The sequence below is a fragment of the Agelaius tricolor genome, unplaced genomic scaffold (assembly GCF_023055355.1).
Source record: "Agelaius tricolor isolate 1412-34295 unplaced genomic scaffold, bAgeTri1.0.p SCAF_33, whole genome shotgun sequence".
NCBI lineage: Eukaryota > Metazoa > Chordata > Aves > Passeriformes > Icteridae > Agelaius > Agelaius tricolor.
The window spans coordinates 423695-445520 of NW_027269293.1; the positions used below are offsets into that span (position 1 = coordinate 423695).

The 21826-nt window shown below is 49.3% G+C and overlaps 1 protein-coding gene across 10 annotated transcripts in view; it reads right to left on the reverse strand.

Moving 5' to 3' along the window:
• Positions 1-239: 239 nt before the first annotated feature.
• CRTC1 (CREB regulated transcription coactivator 1) overlaps positions 240-21826 on the reverse strand; it is a 47351-nt gene continuing 25764 nt past the window's right edge. For 2 of the 10 annotated variants that reach the window (XM_071452003.1, XM_071452002.1), the window contains 10 exons: positions 21554-21648; positions 20209-20294; positions 19788-19831; positions 18644-18864; positions 16350-16483; positions 15344-15598; positions 13388-13489; positions 8870-8956; positions 7193-7373; positions 240-5799 (listed from right to left, as the gene is read on the reverse strand). In XM_071452003.1, coding sequence (XP_071308104.1) covers positions 5588-5799; positions 7193-7373; positions 8870-8956; positions 13388-13489; positions 15344-15598; positions 16350-16483; positions 18644-18864; positions 19788-19831; positions 20209-20294; positions 21554-21648 — 1417 coding nt within the window. In that variant the 3' untranslated portion in view covers positions 240-5587. The remainder of the gene's footprint in view (positions 5800-7192; positions 7374-8869; positions 8957-13387; positions 13490-15343; positions 15599-16349; positions 16484-18643; positions 18865-19787; positions 19832-20208; positions 20295-21553; positions 21649-21826) is intronic. The other 8 variants (XR_011683162.1, XR_011683160.1, XR_011683165.1 and 5 more) reach the window with 8 other exon arrangements.

The following is a 21826-nucleotide window of genomic DNA, read 5'->3' on the forward strand; positions in this document are numbered from 1 at the left end:
GCTTTCCCCCTCCCACCGCTCCACCCCCTGAAGACAAGAGCCAGCGGATTTTACCCCTTCAGGCCTTTATTTTGATAAAATTGGTCAAGCCCACATAAGGCAACGCACACACGGCTCCGCCCGCCCCCCGCCCGCCCCAACCGCCTCGGAAAATAAATAACACAAACCAAGAGAGGACTCCATGTAGTGTTTGGCTTTGCAGTATAGAAATTCCACACAATGATTCTGTTGTGTTGTTGTTATTTTTTTTTGTTTGTTTTGTTGGTTTTTTTTTTTTTGTTTTTCCCTGTTTAAAAAGGTAAAAATGATTTATAATACACAGTCAGAATGTCGTGGTGCCCGCATAGAAAACCGACATGCAATCCATGCCTACACTGCGCCGTATAAATAAGATGCAACTCAAAATACAAAGAACAGGAACACTACAAAGTTTAATTCTAAGAGGGAGGGAGGTTTTTTTGGGTTTTTTTTCTTTTTCCTGGTTGTTTTTTAAAAAGGACAGACACACGTAACAAAGGCTACCTGCGCTTTCACATTGCCATCACAGTGACGGGGGCGCCGTTGCTCCGAGGAATAAACGCGCTGGTTTTGGGGTTTCTCCCGAAAAAAACAGCCAAGGTCGGGATCTGCGGGGGGAGGAGGGGCCTTCCTGCTTCCTTCCTGTCCAGAGGGGGTTTCCAGGGCCTTTCCTTAAGGGAATTAAGGAAATTAAGCTCAAGCCTTAATTGTTGTTTTGGCAGAAATCCGAGGTTTTAGGTCCAAGGGTTCGTTTTTGAGGGAAATTTAGGTAAACTGCTTTTAGATAAACTCAGGGCAGCTTTTGCTCTTGGAATCGTGGAATTGAGGTTGGGACAGAGCCACTGAATCAGGGTTGGAAAAGAATCACTGAATTAAGGCTGGAAAAGAACCTGAATCAAGTTTGGAAGAGAACCTGACTCAAGTTTGGAAGAGAATCACCAAATTAGGGTTGGAAAAGAATGACCGAATCAAGGTGGGAGAAGAAAAACCAAATCAAGGTTGGAAAAGAATTCTGGAATCAAGGTTGGGAAGGACCGACCAAATCAGGGTTGGAAAAGACCTCCAGGACCATCAAACCCAACCTCCCTCTGGGCTGAAGGCTCACCCATGAGCTCTCCTAAACCAAATTCACCAAATGAACCCACGGAACCTCCCCGGAGGCCACGGAAGGCGCCCGACGGCTCCGGGGCGATTCCGGCCGATGCTGGGGAGGTTTTCCCCTCTGGCAGATGAGGGATCAGCCCAGCCTGGGGGCACAGGGGGCTGCCAGGCGCTCCCTGCCATGCAGAAGCCGCGGGAGCCGGGCCGGGTCACGCATGCCCAGGGAAGGGATCTATGTACAGGGAACGGAGCCTCCCCAGCCCCAGCGCCAGGGCTGGGCTCTGCTGGGAAACAGAATCACAGTTTTGGGTGCACCACCGAGGGTTTATTCCTGCTCTTCCCCATTGTATTGGCAAATGCAACAGTCTAGCTTGGGAATTGGGGTTAATTCCTTATGGAGAGAGAAAAACACGGAGGGAGGGAGGGAGGGGGGTCAGGAGGGAGGGTGGGACAGGCACCCCTGGGCAGCTCCACCACCACTGCAACCAAACGCAGCAATGAGAGCAATTAACACCATTTCCTCCTTGGTTTTTTTGTATTTTGTTTCTTACTAAGTGATGGTTTTCCCTTTCTGCTCCCACCCGCGGGGAGGGAGCCCCAAACACTGGAATGAGCACAGGGCTGTTACATTTGGAATAAAAGCAGATGATTTGTTCTGGGAACACTCGGGATCTGCTCCACGCTTCCCTCTGGGTTGGCTTCCAGATCAGCCTGATGCCACAAAAAGTGGAATTTGGAGGAGTGAGAGGGGGGGGAATCCTCTGGGGCAGCTCCCACATGAAAGGATCCCCTGGGGGAGGGCGAGGCAGGAGCTGCTGGAACCCCTGGCTCTCACAGGCCGGGATGAGAGGCAGCTTCTCCCCGGCCACAGCTGGAGCCCCTCCTGTCACACCCGGCACTCCCAGGGGCCACCCCTGCCCCGTCCCTCTCCGCAGGGATCAAACCTGCCTTTCTCCCAGCCCGAGGCTCCCTAACTCTGACAGTTGCATCCAAGGTGTGTTCGTTTGAAATTAAGGCGATTTTCAAGGTCTACTTACAAGTCTTAGAAACAAAGAGCTCTTATTTACACACGGGGTTAAAAAACCGGGCAGGAGCTGGAGCTGCAGGTCCCTGCCCGAGCCTCCCTCCCGTGAGGAGCCCCGGCTGCTGCTGGTGCAGCGATTTTGGGGTTAAACCAGCACAGACAGCACTGACAGCACTGACAGCACTGACAGCATTGCTGGACTGAGCCCCAGCTGCTGCTGGTGCAGCGATTTTGGGGTTAAACCAGCACTGACAGCACTGACAGCACTGACAGCACTGACAGCTCTGCTGGACTGAGCCCTGGCTGCTGCTGGTGCCTCCTGTGCAGCGATTTTGGGGTTAAACCAGCACTGACAGCACTGACAGCACTGCTGGACTGAGCCCTGGCTGCTCTGGTGCAGCGACCCCGGTGTTACAAACATTCCAGCAGGGGAGAAATGCAATTCCCACATGGAGCTGCACAAAGCTCTCACTGCACCTTCAGCAAGGGGCTCCCAGTCACCTGGGCCCAAATCCCTCCTGGTTTTTCCCAGGTTTCCTCCTGTCTGAGCTGCCTTTTATCTCCTCCTTGAACTGAAAAAGCGTGGGGGATCTGAAAGGAGCAGCCACCGGGAGTGAACGTGTCCTACCGAGCTCAAACCCTGCCAAAAAATCCCAAAATATTCCCAAGAGATGCAGGGAAACCTCTGGAGGGCATGGAGAAGGATAAAATGAAAACAAAACAAAACAGAACAAAACAACAAAGAAATAAAAAAGACACAGGGAAGCCAAGAAAAAATTCCACGTTTTTAGTGCAAATGGTCAACAAATGGCACAGAAGGTGAGGGGACAGCCCGGGCTGGGGAGCTCCTGACCCTGCTCCTGCTCAGCAGAGCGGGCAGGAGCCTCAGCAGGCAGCCCAGGATTCCTGGAAGCACACAGAAACTTGGATAACTCATTAGGAGAACTCAGGAGAGCAGGGAGGAGTCGCTAATTGCGGGGGGGACTCTCATTAATTGCGGGGAGCTCGTTAAGAGCAGCCCAGGCCGTTCCCAAAGAGGAGAAGCTCTGGGGTTGGGGTTGGGGTTCCAGGCACAGGGAAAATCCACAAACCCCAACTGCTGGGAACTGGAACTGAACTGGGACGGGTTTTAGGGATGGAATCCATGGGGATGCTCCCCCTTGGGGTGAGTTAATTAGTTAATGACTCCAAATCCTGTTAATTCCTGATCAATTCCTGCCTTTCCCCAGCGGAATGAGGATGTTCCAACAGTGCCCTCTAATTCCATTCATTCCCAGAAATCTGGGAATCACCTTCCCTCCAGCCACAGGGAAATCCCCAATTCCCAGCCTGAGCAATCTGGCTGTTTTTTGGGTTTTTTTTAAATTTGCAGCACAAAATATTCACAAGGACCATTCAGAAACAATTAATTCTCCATTTAATTAAACAGAATTTTGGAGGATTCAATCCTGGTCATTGTGGAGCAAGAGATTTTTTTTTCCCCCGGGTGAATGAAGGAATTTTTAAGTTCCAACCACCCTATTTTGCCTATTCCAAAGGAAAATATCTAAACTTGCCTTAGGTTTCCTTATTCCTGCTTAACATCTGTTTGAAATTCCAGTTAGTTTAAAAATACCTACATATATAATATATATAATATATTTCTGGAGTAAAACCACAAAAAAAAAAAAAAGTACTGTACAAATATTATGTAGAGTGCTTCCATTGGCTGTATGTAGTTGAGCTACTTTCCTAATATCCAAATATTTAAATAAAATTTAAAAAAAAAGAAATGACAACAACGACAACCAAAAAAAATCATAAATAAGTAACAGAATAAGTAATGAATAAGAATAAAAAATTTAAAAATCATGATTCTACGAGCCTGGCATTGCTATGGAAATGCCCTTCCTGTTGCCCAGGAATCTCTCACAAAGTAAAAATTAGGATTATGCAGGTTAGTCTCTATTTTTTTTAGCTGCTTTAAGATGTTCTGATCCTCTGTCTAATCAAGTAATGAATTATAGAACTTTCACGTGTGCTCAGAAATGCTCTCTATATATGTAGCCATATATAGAAATAGATATATATTACATATATATTTAAAAAACAAAAACAAAACAAACCCATGAAAAGCTTGGAACAAAATAGTGTTTGAAGTGGATTTGTGGGCCCGGCGGCTCCGCTTGGCCGGGGGCGCTGGGGCAGGCGGGAGGGACAGAGGCTGGGGACACCTGGGGTGGCAAAGTCACCGAGCAGGGCCCGGGGATGGTGGCACTGCCGGGGTTTGCTCCCCACGGGGCCCGGCCCCGCCAGCCCCACAGCCCCGGCCCGGCTGCCCAGAGCCCCCAGCGCTGCACAGGGACCGCGCCCAGCTGGGGCACGGGGGCTCTGCCGGGGAAAAGGCCCCTGGAAAACCAGGATAACCACCGGGATAAACCGGGATAACCACCGGGATGAACTGGGATAACCACCGGGACAAACCGGGATAACCACCGGGATGAACCGGGATAAACCACCGGGATAAACCGGGATAAACCACCGGGATGAACCGGGATAACCACCGGGATGAACCACCGGAATAAACCAGGATAAACCACCGGGATAAACCGGGAAAACCACCGTGACAAACCGGGATAAACCACCGGGATAAACTGGGATAAACCACCGGGACAAACCGGGATAAACCACTGGAATAAACCGGGATGAACTGGGATAAACCACCGGGACAAACTGGGATAAACCGGGACAAACCGGGATAAACCACTGGGACAAACCGGGATGAAGCACCGGGACAAACTGGGGTAAACTGGGATAAACCATCGGGATAAACCAGGATAAACTGGGATAAACCACCAGGACAAACCGGGATAAACCACCGGGACAAACCGGGATAAACTGGGATGAACTGGGATAAACCACCGGGACAAACCAGACAATCCTGACTGCTGGACGGCAACGAGCGGCTCGGGGGACACGGCTGGGACAGGCTGGGCAGCGCGGCAAGCTCAGAACAACAAGCTGGGGGACCCATGGGACAGGGACACGGAGAGCTGCTCCCTCCAGGATGGACCCCGGGCTGGGATGGAGCCCGGGCTGGGATGGAGCCCCAGGGTGAGATGGAGCCCCTGGGGTTGGATGAAGCCCCCGGGGTGGATGAAGCCCCCAGGATGGTGGCTCCAGGGTGGATGAAGCCCCCAGGATGGTGGCTCCAGGGTGGATGAAGCCCCAGGGTGGGATGCAGCCCCCAGGATGGTGGCTCCAGGGACGGATGCAGCCCCAGGGTAGATGAAGTTCCCAGGATGGTGGCTCCAAGGTGGATGCAGCCCCAGGGTGGATGCAGCCCCAGGGTGGATGCAGCCCCCAGGATGGTGGCTCCAGGATGGGATGCAGCCCCAGGATGGATGAAGCCCCCAGGATGGTGGCTCCGGGGCGGACGCAGCCCCAGGGTGGACGCAGCCCCGGTCACAGCCGGTCCATGCGGAACGTGTCCTCTGTGGCAGGGTCGGTGAGGACCATGTCGGGGTCGTTGAGCATGTGAAGTCCATCCAGGGTCAAAGGGTCAATTTTGAGTTCATCCAGAGGGAACTGGGAATCCGTGTCGAAGCTGACGTCCCCCACTCCTGCCAAGGAGCTGGTCAGTTCTTTTGATAAGCTGGGGGGGGATTCTCCTGTCACTGCAGGGACAAAACACACAGGGCTCAGACCCCAGCAGGACTCCTGAAACAGAAAACTCCCAGAAACACCACGAGGAACTCGGGAAACAGCTCCCAAAACCCCTGGAAATGGTTATGGAGCTCTCAGATGAGGAACATCCACCCTCCTGCAGATTCCAGATTCCTCACAGCATCTCCGAGCCACCAAACACAACCCAAAATTCGTGTTTGGTGTGACTGGAGCCTTTCCTCTCCCTCAGCTTGAGGAGGAATAACCTCAATTCCACCATCAGCAATCCCTGGCTGCAGCCACAGGATCCTGGGCAGGAATTGTTTCCAAAATCCCACTGTGACCAGATTGGCCACCATATGTGACACTCCAACCCTCTGCTGGCCAGCTGGGGCTGAGCAGGCAGAGCTTGGCTCCCACAGCCTTTCCTCACTCTAGCAGAGGATCCAGGGAATTCAGGAGGATAAATCCACAGGAAAAGTGGTGCTCTAGGTGCTCCACCTGTGTGCAGGTGAGCACTGGGACACACACCTGGACTCCAGTTAGGAATGGCTGAAGGAAGGAGACATTGGCTCCAATGCTCAGAAGGTATCAGTCTTTAAAATTCTTTTAAAAAGGGAAAAGTTCCCTGAAGTTCCTAAAGATTCATCAGGAACTTTACATATTCATAGACAGGATTGTTCACTCAGAACCCGACTGGTCCTTCCCCACTGGCTGAGCAGAAACAACACTTCCTTGTAAACATCCTTCCATAAACACAATGTACAAACATTCCACGTGCTCACAAACACCAGGGGCAGAGATTAAGGTAAGAAATGTTTTCATTCTTTCTCTGAGCATTCTCACAAGTTCCCTAGGATGAAGTTACGTGTTTTGGTCAGCAGCCACACTGGACTGGCACCACAGCCCAGGTGAACGAAGCCCTCAACAGCAACAATCCCCAGGAGACACCCCCAGGCTGGGGCCATGGGATGCTGAACCATCCTGAGCTGGGAGGGACCCCAGGAATCCTGGATCCAGCTCCAGGCCCTGCACAGACACCCCAAACCCCAGCCTGTCCCAGAGCACTGTGCAAACACTCCTGGAGCTGTGGCAGGGCTGGGCCATGCCCTGAGGAGCTGCTCAGTATGGTATTGGCAGGGACCCTGTAAAGAGTTTGTTATTTTGCCTTTTATTAAAATCTCTTTGTTTCTAATACTGCAACAGAAGCCATTTTGTTGATTTTATGCCTTGTAAGGTAGCTGAGCTATTTGGCTGTGAAACAAAGCTCCAAGAGCTGACGAGAGCCGGCTGGAGGAGGCTCCTGTTCCACACAGAGTCAGCTCCATCACTCCTCCCTGCAAGGGGAGCACAGCACAGCGCAGGGCCCAGGGCAGGGCACTGCCAGCGGGGTTTTACCTTTACCTGTCAGGATGATGTTGGGGATGTTGCTGTGGCTGGAGTAGTTGAGCTGCTGCGAGTCCTGCAGGCTGCCGTGGCTGCCCGTCAGTCCCATCATGGCAGCCTGCGAGTAGTTGAGCGTGGAGCAGGGGCTGTACAGGCTGTTGGAGCTGATGGCGTTCTCGATCATGTTGAACTGCTCCAGCTGCAGGGGGACACGCCAGGGGTTACCTGCCAGCCTGGCAGGGACAGGGCACGAGGACACGGCTCCAGGACAACACAGACAGGCAAACAAATTCATCTTCCCTGGCTCCAAACGGGGCCCTGGGCCCTGAGCTGCGCGGGACAGTCCCTGCCCAATTCGGGACCGGGAGGCACCAGCCAGACTGGGGAGGGGGGACAGAAGGAAAGGGAGGCTGGGAAGGGAAATAAAGGGAATAAAGGGAAATAAAGGGAACTCGGGCTCACCCTGAGGTCTCTGCCCAGCAGGATTCCCTCCAGGACACGCCCCAGTTTAAGTATTCCATAATTTAATCCCAGAATTAAATTCAATCATTTAATCCATCCATGCTCTGCTGGAGGATGGAAAGAGCCCTGAGGTCTCTCCCAGCAGAATTCCCTCCAAGACTCATCCCAGGTTTAAGTATTTAATAATTTAATTAATTTAATCCAGAATTAAATGCAATCATTTAATCCATCCATGCTCTACTGGAAGACTGAAAGGGAAATAAAGGGATGAATTTGCCCTGAGGTCTCTGCCCAGCAGAATTCCCTCCAGGACACACCCCAGTTTAAGTATTCTGTAACTTTTATTATTTTAATCCAGAATTAAATTCAATAATTGAATTCACCCATGCTCTGTGGAGGATTGAGAGGGGAATAAAGGGAATTCAGGCTCACCCTGAGGTCTCTGCCCAGCAGAATTCCTTTTTCCAAGCTGATTTTCACTGCTTTAACATTCTTGTTTCACTGTTTTCCCCTTTCAAAGCTGCCTGGCATTATCTGAATCTTTAAAAGCTGTATTATTGTATATATTTAATTGATCCCCCATTCTAAAAGCTTCATTATTATATATTTTTTAAATTGATATCCCATTTTAAAAGCTTGATTATTATATATTTTTTAATTGAGCTCTCATTTTAAAAGCTTGATTATTATCTATATTTTAATTGATCTCCCATTATTATACATTTTTTTACTTGATCTCTCATTTTAAAAGCTTCAATATCTATTTTCTTAATTGATCTCCCATTTTCAAAGCTTCATTATTATATAATTTTTAATTGATCTCCCATTCTAAAAGCTTTATTATTATATATAATTTTTAATTGATCTCCCATTTTCAAAGCCTCATTATTACATATATATTTTTTAATTGGTCTCCCATTTTCAAAGCTTCATTATTATATATTTTTAATGGATCTCTCATTTTAAAAGCTTCATTATTATATATTTTTTTAATTGATCTCCCATTTTAAAAGCTTCATTATTATATATTTTTAATTGATCTCCCATTTTTTTTGGCAGAACACCTGCGTGGGATGGGGAGGACAAAGAGAGGGGAGGGAGGGAGGGAGGGAAACCAAACAAAACAAGAAACTCTACATGGACAGAACGGGGACTGACGTAAATTAACCAGGCGTTAATTGGGGTTAATTTGAGGTGGGAGGGGCCGAGGAGGCCCGAGATGAATTTGCTCACCTGGTGGGAGAGGGCATTAGCCTGCCTAGCTGTCATCTGCTGCTCATAATAGGAGTCCCCAAAAACACTGCCCAGCATGGAAGAATGCTGAAAACAAAACAGAGCTTCATGGTGCAAATCCCCCACTGCCCCCGGCGGCGCCGGGAAAAGCGGGAATGCCGGGAAAATCGGGAATGCCGAGAAAAACGGGGGTTCTGGGAAATCTGGGAATGCTGGAGAAAACCGGGAATGCCAGAGAAATCCAGGAATTCCAGAGAAATCTGGGAATTCAGGGAAATCAGCACGGAGTGGGCGGGAATGGCCCAGGGTCCTCACAGGGCCCTCACGGCCCAGGGGATGCACAGGGAGCAGCAGGGAACCCAACAGGGCCCAGGGGATCCCACAGGATCCCAGAGGATCCACAGGGAACAGGAGGGAATCCAACAGGGCCCAGGGGATCCCACAGGATCCACAGGGAACAGGAGGGAACCCAACAGGGCCCAGGGGATCCCACAGGATCCCAGAGGATCCCCAGGGAGCAGCAGGGAACCCAACAGGGCCCAGGGGATCCCACAGGATCCCAGAGGATCCACAGGGAGCAGCAGGGAACCCAACAGGGCCCAGGGGATCCCATGGGATCCACAGGGAGAAGGAGGGAACCCAACAGGGCCCAGGGGATCCCAGAGGATCCCAGAGGATCCACAGGGAACAGGAGGGAACCCAACAGGGCCCAGGGGATCCCAGAGGATCCCAGAGGATCCACAGGGAACAGGAGGGAACCCAACAGGGCCCAGGGGATCCCAGAGGATCCACAGGGAACAGGAGGGAACCCAACAGGGCCCAGGGGATCCCAGAGGATCCCAGAGGATCCACAGGGAACAGGAGGGAACCCAACAGGGCCCAGGGGATCCCAGAGGATCCCACAGGATCCACAGGGAATCCCCCAGGACCCTCATGGAGCAGGAATGAATCCCCAGGACCCACTCGGGGACACCAGGGAACCCCAGAGGCCTCTCCCAGCTGGGGATGGGCAGGGACAACAGAACAATTTCTGCTTTCTGTGGGATTTTGTGGCCTTTCCCCCCACTGAGGCTGCTCTGGCTCTGGGTCTGCAGCCCCAAAGGGAAAAATTCCTGATTTAAAGGCATTCCTTGGGAGCTGCAGAGCAGGAAAGGTCAGGGGGAAGCCCAGTGAGAATTCCAGGAGGAATTCCTCAGCCCTGCTACATCACTGTCCAGTCCCTCAGTTATTCTCCATCATTTATCAATTATCCTAAAGGTGACCAAGAATCTGAGATCCATGTTTTAATCCTGATCAAAAATGCCAGATAAAAATCAACACCACCACTCCTGATTTAAAATTCTGAATTCTGGTATTCCAGCTGAAAATAAAAACCATTAACTGACAAAGAGAACATCTCTAAAAGACAATTTCCATGGAGTGGTTGTCTCAGTCTTGTTAAACAAAATTCAGTTGCTGGTTTATCCACATGGCAAAAGCAGAAGGCCACAAATTTCCTCCTTAAAAACTTAAGCATGGAAAATTCAGGAAAAGTTTAGGAAGAATCAGGACAGGCATGGATTTTGGACCCTCAGACAAAACCACCTTGTATGAAAAAATAATTCAAAAATGACCTGAATCGTCCCTTCCATGAGGGGAAAAAGAAGCACCGAGATATTCCTTAAAATCCTCCCCACTGCCAGGCAGACCCCTGGGCTGCCACATCACAGGGTGGAAACTTTTCCAATTTATCACCAATTTATCAACGCTCCAGAGCTGCTGGATCCCAGGAAAAAGGGATCAAACACCAGGAGGGATCAAACACCACAAGAGCCCCTGCTAAGATGCTGATAGGAGAAAAGCAAAGCACCACTTAAAGCAATTTAAAGAAAATTTGGGTTTTTTTAACCAACCTAAATCCAGTCCAACCTATGGTTTATAACCATTTCCAAGGAAAATCTGAATTTTGGGATGGCACAGACTTGACAGGAAGCAAAACCAACACTAAAATCCAAAGGATATTTGAGAGTTAAAGAGGATCGAGGTATTTTGTGCCTTTCACTCCTGTGGTTTCATTCCACAGAATGGGAATGTGAGGACAATTCCCAAAATGAGGACAATCCCTAAAATCTTTGTACTTCACCAAGCACTGTTTCCATCCCAAAAAACTTTGGGGAACACGAGAAGAAATCAAGTGCAAGTCCAGGTCAGAGCCTCCCAGCCCAGCCCAGCCTGGGGCTGCTCCTCCTGTGACGTGTGCTGGTTCCTGCAGCTGCAAGCACAGAAACTCCCAAAGAAAACCCGAAATTCCCACTGGAAATGTCATTTCTTCAACACTTGGGAGCCTCAGGGTGATTGACAACAACTGCAGGAAGGGCATTGTGCAAACACCATCTCCAGAAGCACTGGAGTCACCCGTGGCTGTGAGGGAACACCGAGGGCACAGCACAGGTCCCTGGCTGGGACGCTCCATCTCCAGATACCTACCAGGTGCTCCAGAGGCACTAGAGCAGGAGTGTTTGTGCTAACTGGAACAGGAATGAGGTGAGAGCAGGGAGCAGAGCCCAGGCACTGGGGTGGAAGCCATGCAAACACAGAGCGGGGGCAGGCAGGGCTCCCCTAAGCCGTCCCCATGGGCACTGGGAGCACTGGGAGCACTGGGAGCACTGGGAGCACTGGGGGCACTGGGGGCACTGGGGGCACTGGGGGCACTGGGAGCACTGGGAGCACTGGGGGCACTGGGGGCACTGGGGGCACTGGGAGCACTGGGAGCACTGGGAGCACTGGTGGCACACACACAAACACAGGGCTGGGACAGGGGAGCACGGGGCTGGGCAGAGCTGGGAGCATGGAGGGGAGCCTGTGCTGCCTGTGGGACACAAAGCAAAGCCCACCGAGGGTCTGTGCTTCAGGAAATGTCCTGTGGCACCAGGGGAGGGAGAGGAGCACGTGGAGGCGCCTGCCTGGCCACTGCATCCCCCCCAGCAGTGCCAGGCTGCTCCACGAGGATGCTCTGCCTTCACTCTGGGCAGACTGAGGGGTTCTGCTGCCTGCAGCTGCCCCATCCCCACAACCAACCCCAATTTCCCCTCCAAACTGGTTTTTCTTCTCTCCACGTTTCATGTCTGTGACCACCACCAGCTTTTGGGGCATTCCTGGAGGCACCGAATCCACCTCAGTTTTAATTTAGCAAAATGAAGGAATTCTGTGGGTATTTAAGAGCCCAAAACTACAGAGAGCAGAATTAATAAATCCTCTGCCTTCACTCAAGAGTTGTGGTGTCCCTGTCAAACAGAGCAAAACCTGAGGAAGCTTTTACAGGATAAAACCAGCAGGAAAAATCATAGCCCAGTGTGTGCTCTGGTCCTTGGCACTGACCAGTGGGGACAAAACCAAACCAGAGTGATTGAGAAATCAAAGGAGGAAAAAAAACCCACATAAAGCCCAAATCTGGAGGTGCTGTCCAGTGAGAGCTGAGGGTTTGCAGCACGCTCTGCTCTGGGGGACAGGGCTGGTGTGTGGAGGCACACAGAACTCACAGAAGCAGCAGGAGAGAGAGGTTAAGAAGCACTTGAGGCAGGCTTAAGGAAATGCAGACAATTCCTGCCACTCGGATCCAGGGCTGAGCTTACCATGACCTGGCTAATGAGGAGACCTGGAGCTTCTGCCTGGGAACCATGAAGGGGCAGCACTTATTTAGAAAGGATCCTCCTTACAGCCTTCAACGTTCAGTGATGAAACAGAAAATGGATTTTCAGACTCTTGTGATGCTCTGGAAGAATTCCCTGCACTTCTTTTCTCCAGGTGGGATTCTCCAGAGCAGCCAGCTGGGGCTCTGTCAGCAGCATCAGGCACTGAAAATGCACTTTCTTACACGGGGGCACCCTCAAATTTTGCCTGGGTTTAATTTCTTGCTGCTGGCAGGTAAAAATCTCCCCTTCAGAGGATCACACACTCCCCCAGGTTGTGATTTCCATCCAGGACATGTGGATGTGAGAGGAGATACAGGCAGAGCAAGGAAAAGCAGCTGGCATGCAAGGGAGTGTGCTGGGAACCCAATCCCTGGCAGCCACAAGCTGCTCATTTTAAGAGCATTTTCTCCAGTGTTTTCTCTCACTGGATGTGCTCTCACATAAAAAAGGTCCTGACCTAAATCAGTTTGGGATATTTAGTGTAAATATTTAAATATTTAGTGCCCAGGAGTCTTCCTGCTGCAGGAGGCACTGAAGCTGCCCCTTTGCTGCCCTGGCATCGTGGCCATTGAAAGGTTCTGCCTGGAGGTTGTGCCCCCAAACAAACAGCACCCCAGTGCTCCACCAGCAGCCTGATCCTGTGGCTCTCTGCTCCCTGCAAGAGGCACCTCAGCAGCTCCTGAAGCCCTGTGGGAGTGGGGATGGAGGGGATGTGGGGCCGAGATGGGGCGTCAGTGATGCATGAGGCACACACGGAGCACAGTGAGACAGCTATGGGGCAGTGATGGAGGAATCCAGCTCAGACACACACGAGAAGCAAGGCCTGTGGAAGCACAGAGTCCCTTACTTGAGGGGAGCTGCCAGGAGAGAAGCCTTGATTGGAGACAGGAGAGGTGGGAGACTGGTTGGCTGGGGAGCCAGCATTACTGCGGTACTGCTGGAGTGAGGCCTACAGAACAACACACAGTTAAACACCTGCAGTGGGGGAGCCTTCAAACACCAACACCTGCGGGGGAAACCGCCCTCCTCAGGGTCTGGGAGGGGAACAGGACTGTGTGAAGGAGGTCCCCACACGGGGACAGCTCTGGGACAGCGCTGGGAGCGTTTCCTGCCTGCTCTCGCTTCTGCTGGGTTCAAAATATATTCAAAGAATCAGGTCAGCCAAGGATTTAGGGCAAAGAAGTCTTGGAAGCTGGGAATAATTCAAAAAGAATGTCATCCATGCTTCAGCTGCAGTGGCAGCCCCACGTGTGTGCTCAGTGGGGTCTGCCCTGCTCCAGCTGTGTTATCAGCACAGTGCAGGTGACAACACCTGGGTGATAAAGCTCCAAACACAGCCCCAGACTCCCCTGCACCCCAGGACATGGAGCAGGCACCCTCAGGGAATTCACACTGTGCTCTGCAGGCTTTAGCTGGGATTTTTATCCTCTTCTCAGCTGTCCTGAGAAGTTATTTTCCAGGATTTATTCCCATCATAAAGAACCCTGGTTTGGAACAAATAAATAATAGGATTTAAATAATGCTGCACTAATTAACATCAAGAGTAGCCCAGCTCTTCTTATTTTACTTCCATTAGAAATTAAGGGATAACTGAGGAGAACCTGCAATCCAGTGAATTTAACCAGATTTGCAGTGTGGGAGAACTCTGCACTGCCATTTTTTGACCTCAAATTCTGTAAATCCCAAGGAAATGTCTCTTTCTGCTCTGCATTGCCACTTACAACCTGTCAGAAGGTTGTACAAACCACAAATACATTTCAATTCTGCTTTACAAAACCTGTGCAGAAGTTGCCAGCGAGGCTGTGACAGCTCCAAAGGCTTTTTGATAAAGTGGCTTTAAATCTGTTTATTTAGGAGTTACTTGAGTTGCTTTAGAAGATAAACACAGCAGCCTAAAAGTTCAGGTCATAAAGAGGTTTAGGATGAGGAAAGCAACACAGAAAGCAAAGGATGAGATCAGAATTGTCTGTACTGGTGCTACATGAGGATTAGAATCAAAACAGGGACAGGTTTTGAGTGGGGTGGGATCCTCTGCACTGCTGGGCTGTCCTTCCCTCCTGCCCTCCCCACCCTGGAAGGGAAGCAGCTGCCCTCAAGGAGCACCAACTGTTAAAACTTTCATCCACAACCGAGTGGGGCTCAGCAGGATGGATTTGTTCCCTCCCAGAGCCATTCCTGTCACTACAGCACTGCCAGGACACCCTGGCTGGGACACCCAGGACCCCGGGCAGGAGGGGCTGGGGGAGCTGGGACTTCCCTCCCTTCCTGGCCTCTGATTCCTGATTTGGGATTTTCAGCTGCTGACACAGAACATTTCCTAACAGGCCACGTTAGAACAAGCAGGAAAAGGGATCTGTCCATAAATCCTTGCTCCAACTCTTCAGAGCACTGGAGGCAGCCACAAATCCCATTTTGGAATAAAGTTCCTCAAAATAAAAGGGTTCTAAGTAGTGAAACTGCAGAGAATGCCTGGTTCTAGACAACTTTTGGAAAGTAAATTTTCCAGCTGGTATTTTATTGGGAAATGGTTGCTGTGGGTGGACTCTTTCTCTCTCTTGAGGCTCTGGGAGTTGCCCCAGTCTGTACCAGGATGTGTTGGGGGGACACTGCACACCCTGAAAATCCCTCAGTAAAGGCTGATAGATTTAAGCTGGGTCTAATCAAACCTGGGACAAAAATTTCCTTCTGGAAAACACTTAAAGGTTGATTTACCCAAAGCCATTTGAAGTTTACGTCAGCCTCCCTGAAACCCTCCCGCCCCCGGGCGTGTCCAGGCCGCTGTCCCAGCCCCTCCCAGACTCACCGAGTTGATGTCGATGCCCATGGAGGGCTGGCTCTGGCTGCCCGGGGGAGACTGGGGCATGCTGGAAGGTACCGTGACAGACAGAGGGGGCAGCTGCGGGCCCCTCTGCAGCGCCGAGCTCTGCAGCAGAGGGGGCGGCTGGGGCAGGGAGCTGGCCACCGCTGGCTGCTGCTGCTGCTGCTGGGAGCTGGTCTGGGTGAAGAAGGGGTACGGGGGGAGCTGCTGCTCCAGGGACAGTGCATCCATAGCCACGGCCTGCGAGACAAGGAGCAGCATCAGCCTCGCTGCCAGGGCACCGCTCTTCACACCGAGAAAACGGAGTCAGGCTTGCTTTGTGCTGTAAAAATGGCACCTAAAGGCTCAGAGAGCCAAGAAGCTGCTCTGAGGTGTTCCTGGCCCTGGAAGGGTGGATTGGATGAGGTTTAAGGTTCCCTCCAAGCCAAACCATCCCAAATAAACCAATACTTTAAAAGCCCGGTTGAATCTCAAGGTCAGAAATCACCAACCTGGGCAGTCACAGAGCCACAATAAAATCGACTTTAAAAGTTCATTGAGTTTCTGTCACAAATTAGAGAAATGGCTTTCAAATGTCACAGCTCACTTTGGGGCAACACAAAAAAATGTGGCCTAAGAGATGGTTTTTATCATAGCTCTGGAAAAGAGGAAGTAAAATCTGTCCCCTCTACAAACCTCTCCTGCTTTAGGTTCTCAATTAAGGAACACTTTAAAACAACTTTAAAGGAGGGAATTACAGGACAAGAGATGAAGCTCATGGAATCATGGTTTGGGCTGGAAAGGACCTTAAAGCTCACCTTGTCCCATGGGCAGGGACATTTTTATTCCAGTCCAACCTGGCCTTGGGCACTCCCAGGGATGATGAAGCAGCCATTTCCCCCCCACCCTCCCAGCCAGGAATTCCATCCCAATATCCCCGTGGCTCTTTGATTAAGCAGATTAAACCAATACAGATGTGACTGGGAAGCCTGGATTGCCCCTGAGCTCCTACCTGAGTGATGGGTGACAGAGGGGACAGCGTGGGGGACATTTGCTGGGACTGGGGTCGCCGTGAGTCCGTGCCCAGGGACAGGGGGCTGACGCTGGGCTGGCGGTGCTGGGACGGGGCCGGCGTCGTCGTCATTCCTGCAGGGAACAAGAGACCCCCTCAGCACGGCGGGGACAGGACAGGGACGGGACAGGGACAGGAGAGGGACAGGACAGGGACAGGACAGGGACACGGTGGGGACAGGACAGGGACATGGGAGGAACAAGGCAGGGCCCTGCTGAGCTCCGGACCCCAAGGAATTCCCTGAAGGCAGAGAAATGAGCGGCCCGAGTGAGGCCTCGGCCGATGGCGCCGGAGCTCGTCGGGTGATTTGTAATGAATTTGGTCAGGGTGAAGAGCACCAGGATGAGAGGAAGAGCCCTGTGGGCTGTCCTGGCTCAAGGCCAGGCCCGGCTGGTGGGGTTGGTGGCCAGGGTGAGGACCTGGAAGAGGCAGAGCAGCCTCAGCAGCTGCAGACCCCGCAGGCAGCGCCGCTCACACCCTGCACTCACTCGGGCAGCCCAGGGAAAGCAGGTTCTGCTCTGTTTGTGTGGGCTCGGGGCTGAGAGAACAAATCCTGGAACAGCCTTATCAGAGGGCACTTGAGGTACTGTAAAAGCAAACACCTCTTTAATGGAAAAAGCAGAAGCAAAACTGGTTATGCAGGAAGAGCCCCATTTTTACTGGCACAGCAGGGCAGGAAATGTCCACCACACTCCCAGGAGCCACCACCCGGCACGGGGTGAGCGTAAACAACCCAAACATCATCATTTGGTTCCGATCGAGCCAAAAATCTGGGGAGTTTAGAAACCTCCCCTCTTTTCTGCTTCACCCCAGAAGAAACGAGGGAAGGACCTGAGGCCAAGGCAGCGTCAGCGGCTCCTGGAGCTGCCAGGGAGCAGCGCCTGAGGGAGCCCCCGGGCACCTGGCACAGGCTCAGCGCTGCCAGGGAGCCAGGAAGGCCAGGCTGCCAAGGAGGCAGCAGCAGAAGGGGCTCAGGCAGGCAGGAGCCCAGGCAGGTGCCAGCCCAGCCCTGGCTCCCCCTGAGCCCTGTGCTGGCACCTGGCAGGTGCTGCGTGCCCAGGTCCCCTCGGGGTGCTGGGCACTGCCCCGGGCTCTGGGGCATTCCCGGGCAGGAGCCCTCAGGGGGCTTTCAGCAGCAAGGGAAGGTTGGGAAAATCGGTTTGGAAAGCACCCAAGGCTGAGGGGGCAGTGGATGGAGGCTGGGATCATCTCCAGAGAGAAGCTGGAACAAAGTCCGGGAGGAAATGTTGAATTTCTTCTGTCTCTGACAGATCAGGGAACGTTTTCAGAGCAGTTTCACCCTCACTAGTTTGGGTTTGTATCATTTACTTTGCTAATTATGGGGGAAAAAAATGTGGAGATCCACTGTGGCTGAAATCCTGATTTCTAAAGCCATCCCTGAAATTTTGGAGCCCAAAAAGCTCTTCCAAGGATGCTGAAAAGTGAAAAGGGAAAAGGGGGGACTTTGCAGCTGAAAGTGCTGCCCCACTCTGTCCCCAAATGGTCAAATCCTTTCAAAGGTTAAATTCCCTTCTTGCTTCCCAAACTCACCTGACTGCAGTCATTCCTTTTCCCAATCCAGGAGAAGTGGGAAAGGGAATCCTGCCCAGCACAGGAAATATATTTGTATTTTTGGATACAACTCCTCATTTCTATTCTAGGAATCAAGAGACTTGCAACTGTCATTGATCATTAAAAAAAAACAACCAGAACAACAAACAACCCTCTCTGTTGACGAAAACATTTTAAAAATTAAAAATTAAATAAAAATTTAAAAAAATTTAAAAATAAAAAATTAAAAACATATAAAAATTTTAAAAATTTAAAACATATAAAGTTTAAAAACATTTAAAAATTTAAAAATTAAAAAAATAAAAACATTTAGAAATTAAAAAATTAAAAACATTTAAAAATTAATAAATAAAAACATTTAAAAATTAAAAGTTAAAAAATAAAATTTAAAAAAATTTAAATTTTTAAAAATTTTAATAACTAAAAAATTACAAATTAAAATAAATTTAGTTTTAAAAAAACCTAAAAATTAAAAAAAAAAAAAAAATTTTAAAAATTCAAAATAAGAAAGGCCCCAAATCAAATCCCCAAAAGCATCGAGAACAGGATGATAGAGGTGCTGTGAGTGAGTAAAATCCCCATTTTTGGCCTGCACACCACAGAGGAGCAGTGAGGCTGAACTGCTGGGTACCAGGGCTGGTGCTGGCGCTGGTGCTGCTCACCCTGGCTGGCAGTGCTGATGCCCAGGTGGGTCAGGTTGGCAGCCAGGTTGCCCGTGCTGCTGGAGCTGCTCAGGGCAGGGAAGGAGGATTCCTCGGGGTCCAGGGGCGTGGGCAGGGGCGAGGGGAAGTGGATGTTGGTCAGGTCTGGCAGCGAGCCGCCCGTGTTGTGTGTGCCGGGGATCAGGGCTGTAGTGTTCTCCTGCTCTGCTGAGGGGAAGATGCTGCATGCAAGAGAAAAAACACAAATGAATTGATAGCTCAGTCTGCTGGATAGAGCTTCTTAAAATTTGGTGCACAAGAAAAATTAATTAAGGGGTTTTTTTGAGGTTTTTAAAATGTATTTAACAAGAAAATTTATTAAGATTTTTTTGTGATTTTAAATGTATTTTAATATATAAAATATTTATATAATATATAATATATATTATATATTATCTCATAATATATAATATAATATATAATATATAATATATAATATATAATATAATATATAATATATAATATATAATATAATATATAATATATTATATATTATATATTATATAATATATATAATATTTATATAGATATAAAATATCTATTAAATATCTATCTATAAAATATCTATCTATAAAAATATTTATATAATCTTTAAAATATCAAAATTAATTGATAGCTCAGTCTGGATAGAGCTTTTTAAAATTCCGCGCACAAGAAAAATTAATTAAGATTTTTTTTGAGATTTTTAAAATGTATTTAGCAAGAAAATTTCGTTAAGAAGATTTTTTTGAGCTTTCTTAAATGTATTTAATAAGAAAATTTCATTAGGAAGATATCTCTCACCTTTTCAAATATATTTTAACAAGAAAATTTTATTAAGACTTTTTTTGAGATTTTTAAAATGTATTTACAAGAAAATTTCATTAAGAAGGTTTTTTTGAGCTTTCTAAAATGTATTTAACAATTAAGATGCTTTTTTTAGCTTTTAAAAATAACTTGAACAAGAAATTCCATAAATAAAACATTTTTATTATATCTGACCCTCCCAGGGTCTTGTTTTGTACCTAGAACCTTCCCAGCAAATTCCAAAGCAATAGGATATTCAATCCACAGTTCTTCTTAAAGATCTCAGTGCTTTTAAAATAAAAAACTGCTGAGAACTTACTTGATTCCTGGAACTTCACAGGATTTAGGTCTCGATGACCCAGTCTGAAATAGAAGGGAGAGAAATTTAGAGGCAAAGATGCTGCTGGAGGCCATTGCCTCAGAAATATTTCAATTTTTAAGTTCAATTTAATCATTTCTGTGTAAGATCTGGGAGCTCTTAGAAGATATTTATCTTTTTTTTTGCTTTATTGGTCCAAGAAATCTTACATTTCGAGAGTTTCTCCTCATGTAACCAAGCCTGTGCATTCACATGCACATATAATGCTCTTTCTGCTCTAATGCTTATGATTTGTTTTTAAACACAGCATTTAATCTCCAATCTCAAGTAGTTTATTAATACTGGCAGTGACTAAAGCATTCATTTATCTAAATATGCTCAGAAAATAAAATTTCTACTCTTTGAAAGGTGCAATTCCCACCTTTTTAGTGTCCCAGCCTTGCTTAGAGAGGGTTTTGTCTGCATCAGAGGTGGGTTCTTCCATTCCAGGGACAGTCAGCAACAAAACTAAAAAAAGAGATGAAAGGGAATCATTAATAATCAATAATATTCAACTTCTCAGTTTAACCTTTGGGAAAATCTTACAAAGTTTCAATTCTCGAGGAGGATGAAACAATAAAAAATTGCTGAGAACTTGTTTGATTGCTGGAGCTTCCCAGGAAGTTTCAGTAGGTGCAGGTGTTTGTAGGTGTTTTCTGGGGTGTGCTGAAGGGTTAAACTTCGGAGTTTTCTTTGGGATCAGGGATTTGAAGGCTGCTAAAGCCCTTTAGGGTCAGCAATTCCCGATTTTCCCGAGCTGGAGCAGGAGCAGGGCCCAGCAGAGGGCACCAGAGCTGAGGGTGCCGGAGCTGCTCCAGCCGGGAACTGCTCTGGGACCCTCTGGAATCTGCATCTCCCTGGGGATCCCCAGCCTGGAACTGCTCTGGGATCCTTTGGAATCTGCATCTCCCCAGCCTGGAACTGCCCTGGGACCCTCTGGAATCTGCATCTCCCTGGGGATCCCCACCCTGGAACTGCTCTGGGACCCTCTGGAATCTGCATCTCCCTGGGGATCCCCAGCCTGGAACTGCTCTGGGACCCTCTGGAATCTGCATCTCCCTGGGGATCCCCCAGCCTGGAACTGCTCTGGGACCCTCTGGAATCTGCATCTCCCTGGGGATCCCCAGCCTGGAACTGCTCTGGGACCCTCTGGAATCTGCATCTCCCTGGGGATCCCCAGTCTGGAACTGCTCTGGGACCCTCTGGAATCTGCATCTCCCCAGCCTGGAATTGCTCTGGGACCCTCTGGAATCTGCATCTCCCCAGCCTGGAACTGCTCTGGGACCCTCTGGACTCTGCATCTCCCTGGGGATCCCCCGGCCTGGAACTGCTCTGGGACCCTCTGGACTCTGCCTCCTCCCGGGGATGCTCCCTGGGGATCCCCAGCCAGAATAAACTCGGGGTGCAGCCTCTGCTCCTTCCCTGCAGGTCCCCACTGAAATTCTGGGAATCTGAAGTTCTGGGAATTCCAGGAGCTCCTCCAGAGCCCCCCCCCAGCCCAGAGGATCCTCCCCAGGGCAGGAAGGACCAAATTTGGGGCTCAGGAAAAACTTCTCCCTTTGTTTTGTGTCACTTTTTCCTGAATTTCAGCAGCCAGAAAGGTGAATGTGATCCAGTCGTGGTGTCACAGGAAGTGCCAGCACTCCTGAATTTTACAAGCACATGGAGCCCAAGCTGTGGGGATTCCATATTGGTACAAATATTTTCATCTCTTTTTTTCTGCTCACCTCTTTTCTGCTGCATGTCCTGTGACCCTCCTGAAAAGGATTCCTGCTGAGCTGGAGTCATGGTGCTCTGGTGCAAGGCAGAATCAGAATTTGTCCTGAGAGAAAGCAAAACCCACAATATTTTTATTGTCAGCTTCACTAAATAAAAAGAATTTTTCTCTCAGATAAAAGCAACAACTCAGTAAAACCTCAATATTGTGCATTAAAAACCAAAACTCTCTATATGGCAGAAACCAGGCAGAATTTCCTGGTGAAACAATCAATTTGCAGAAG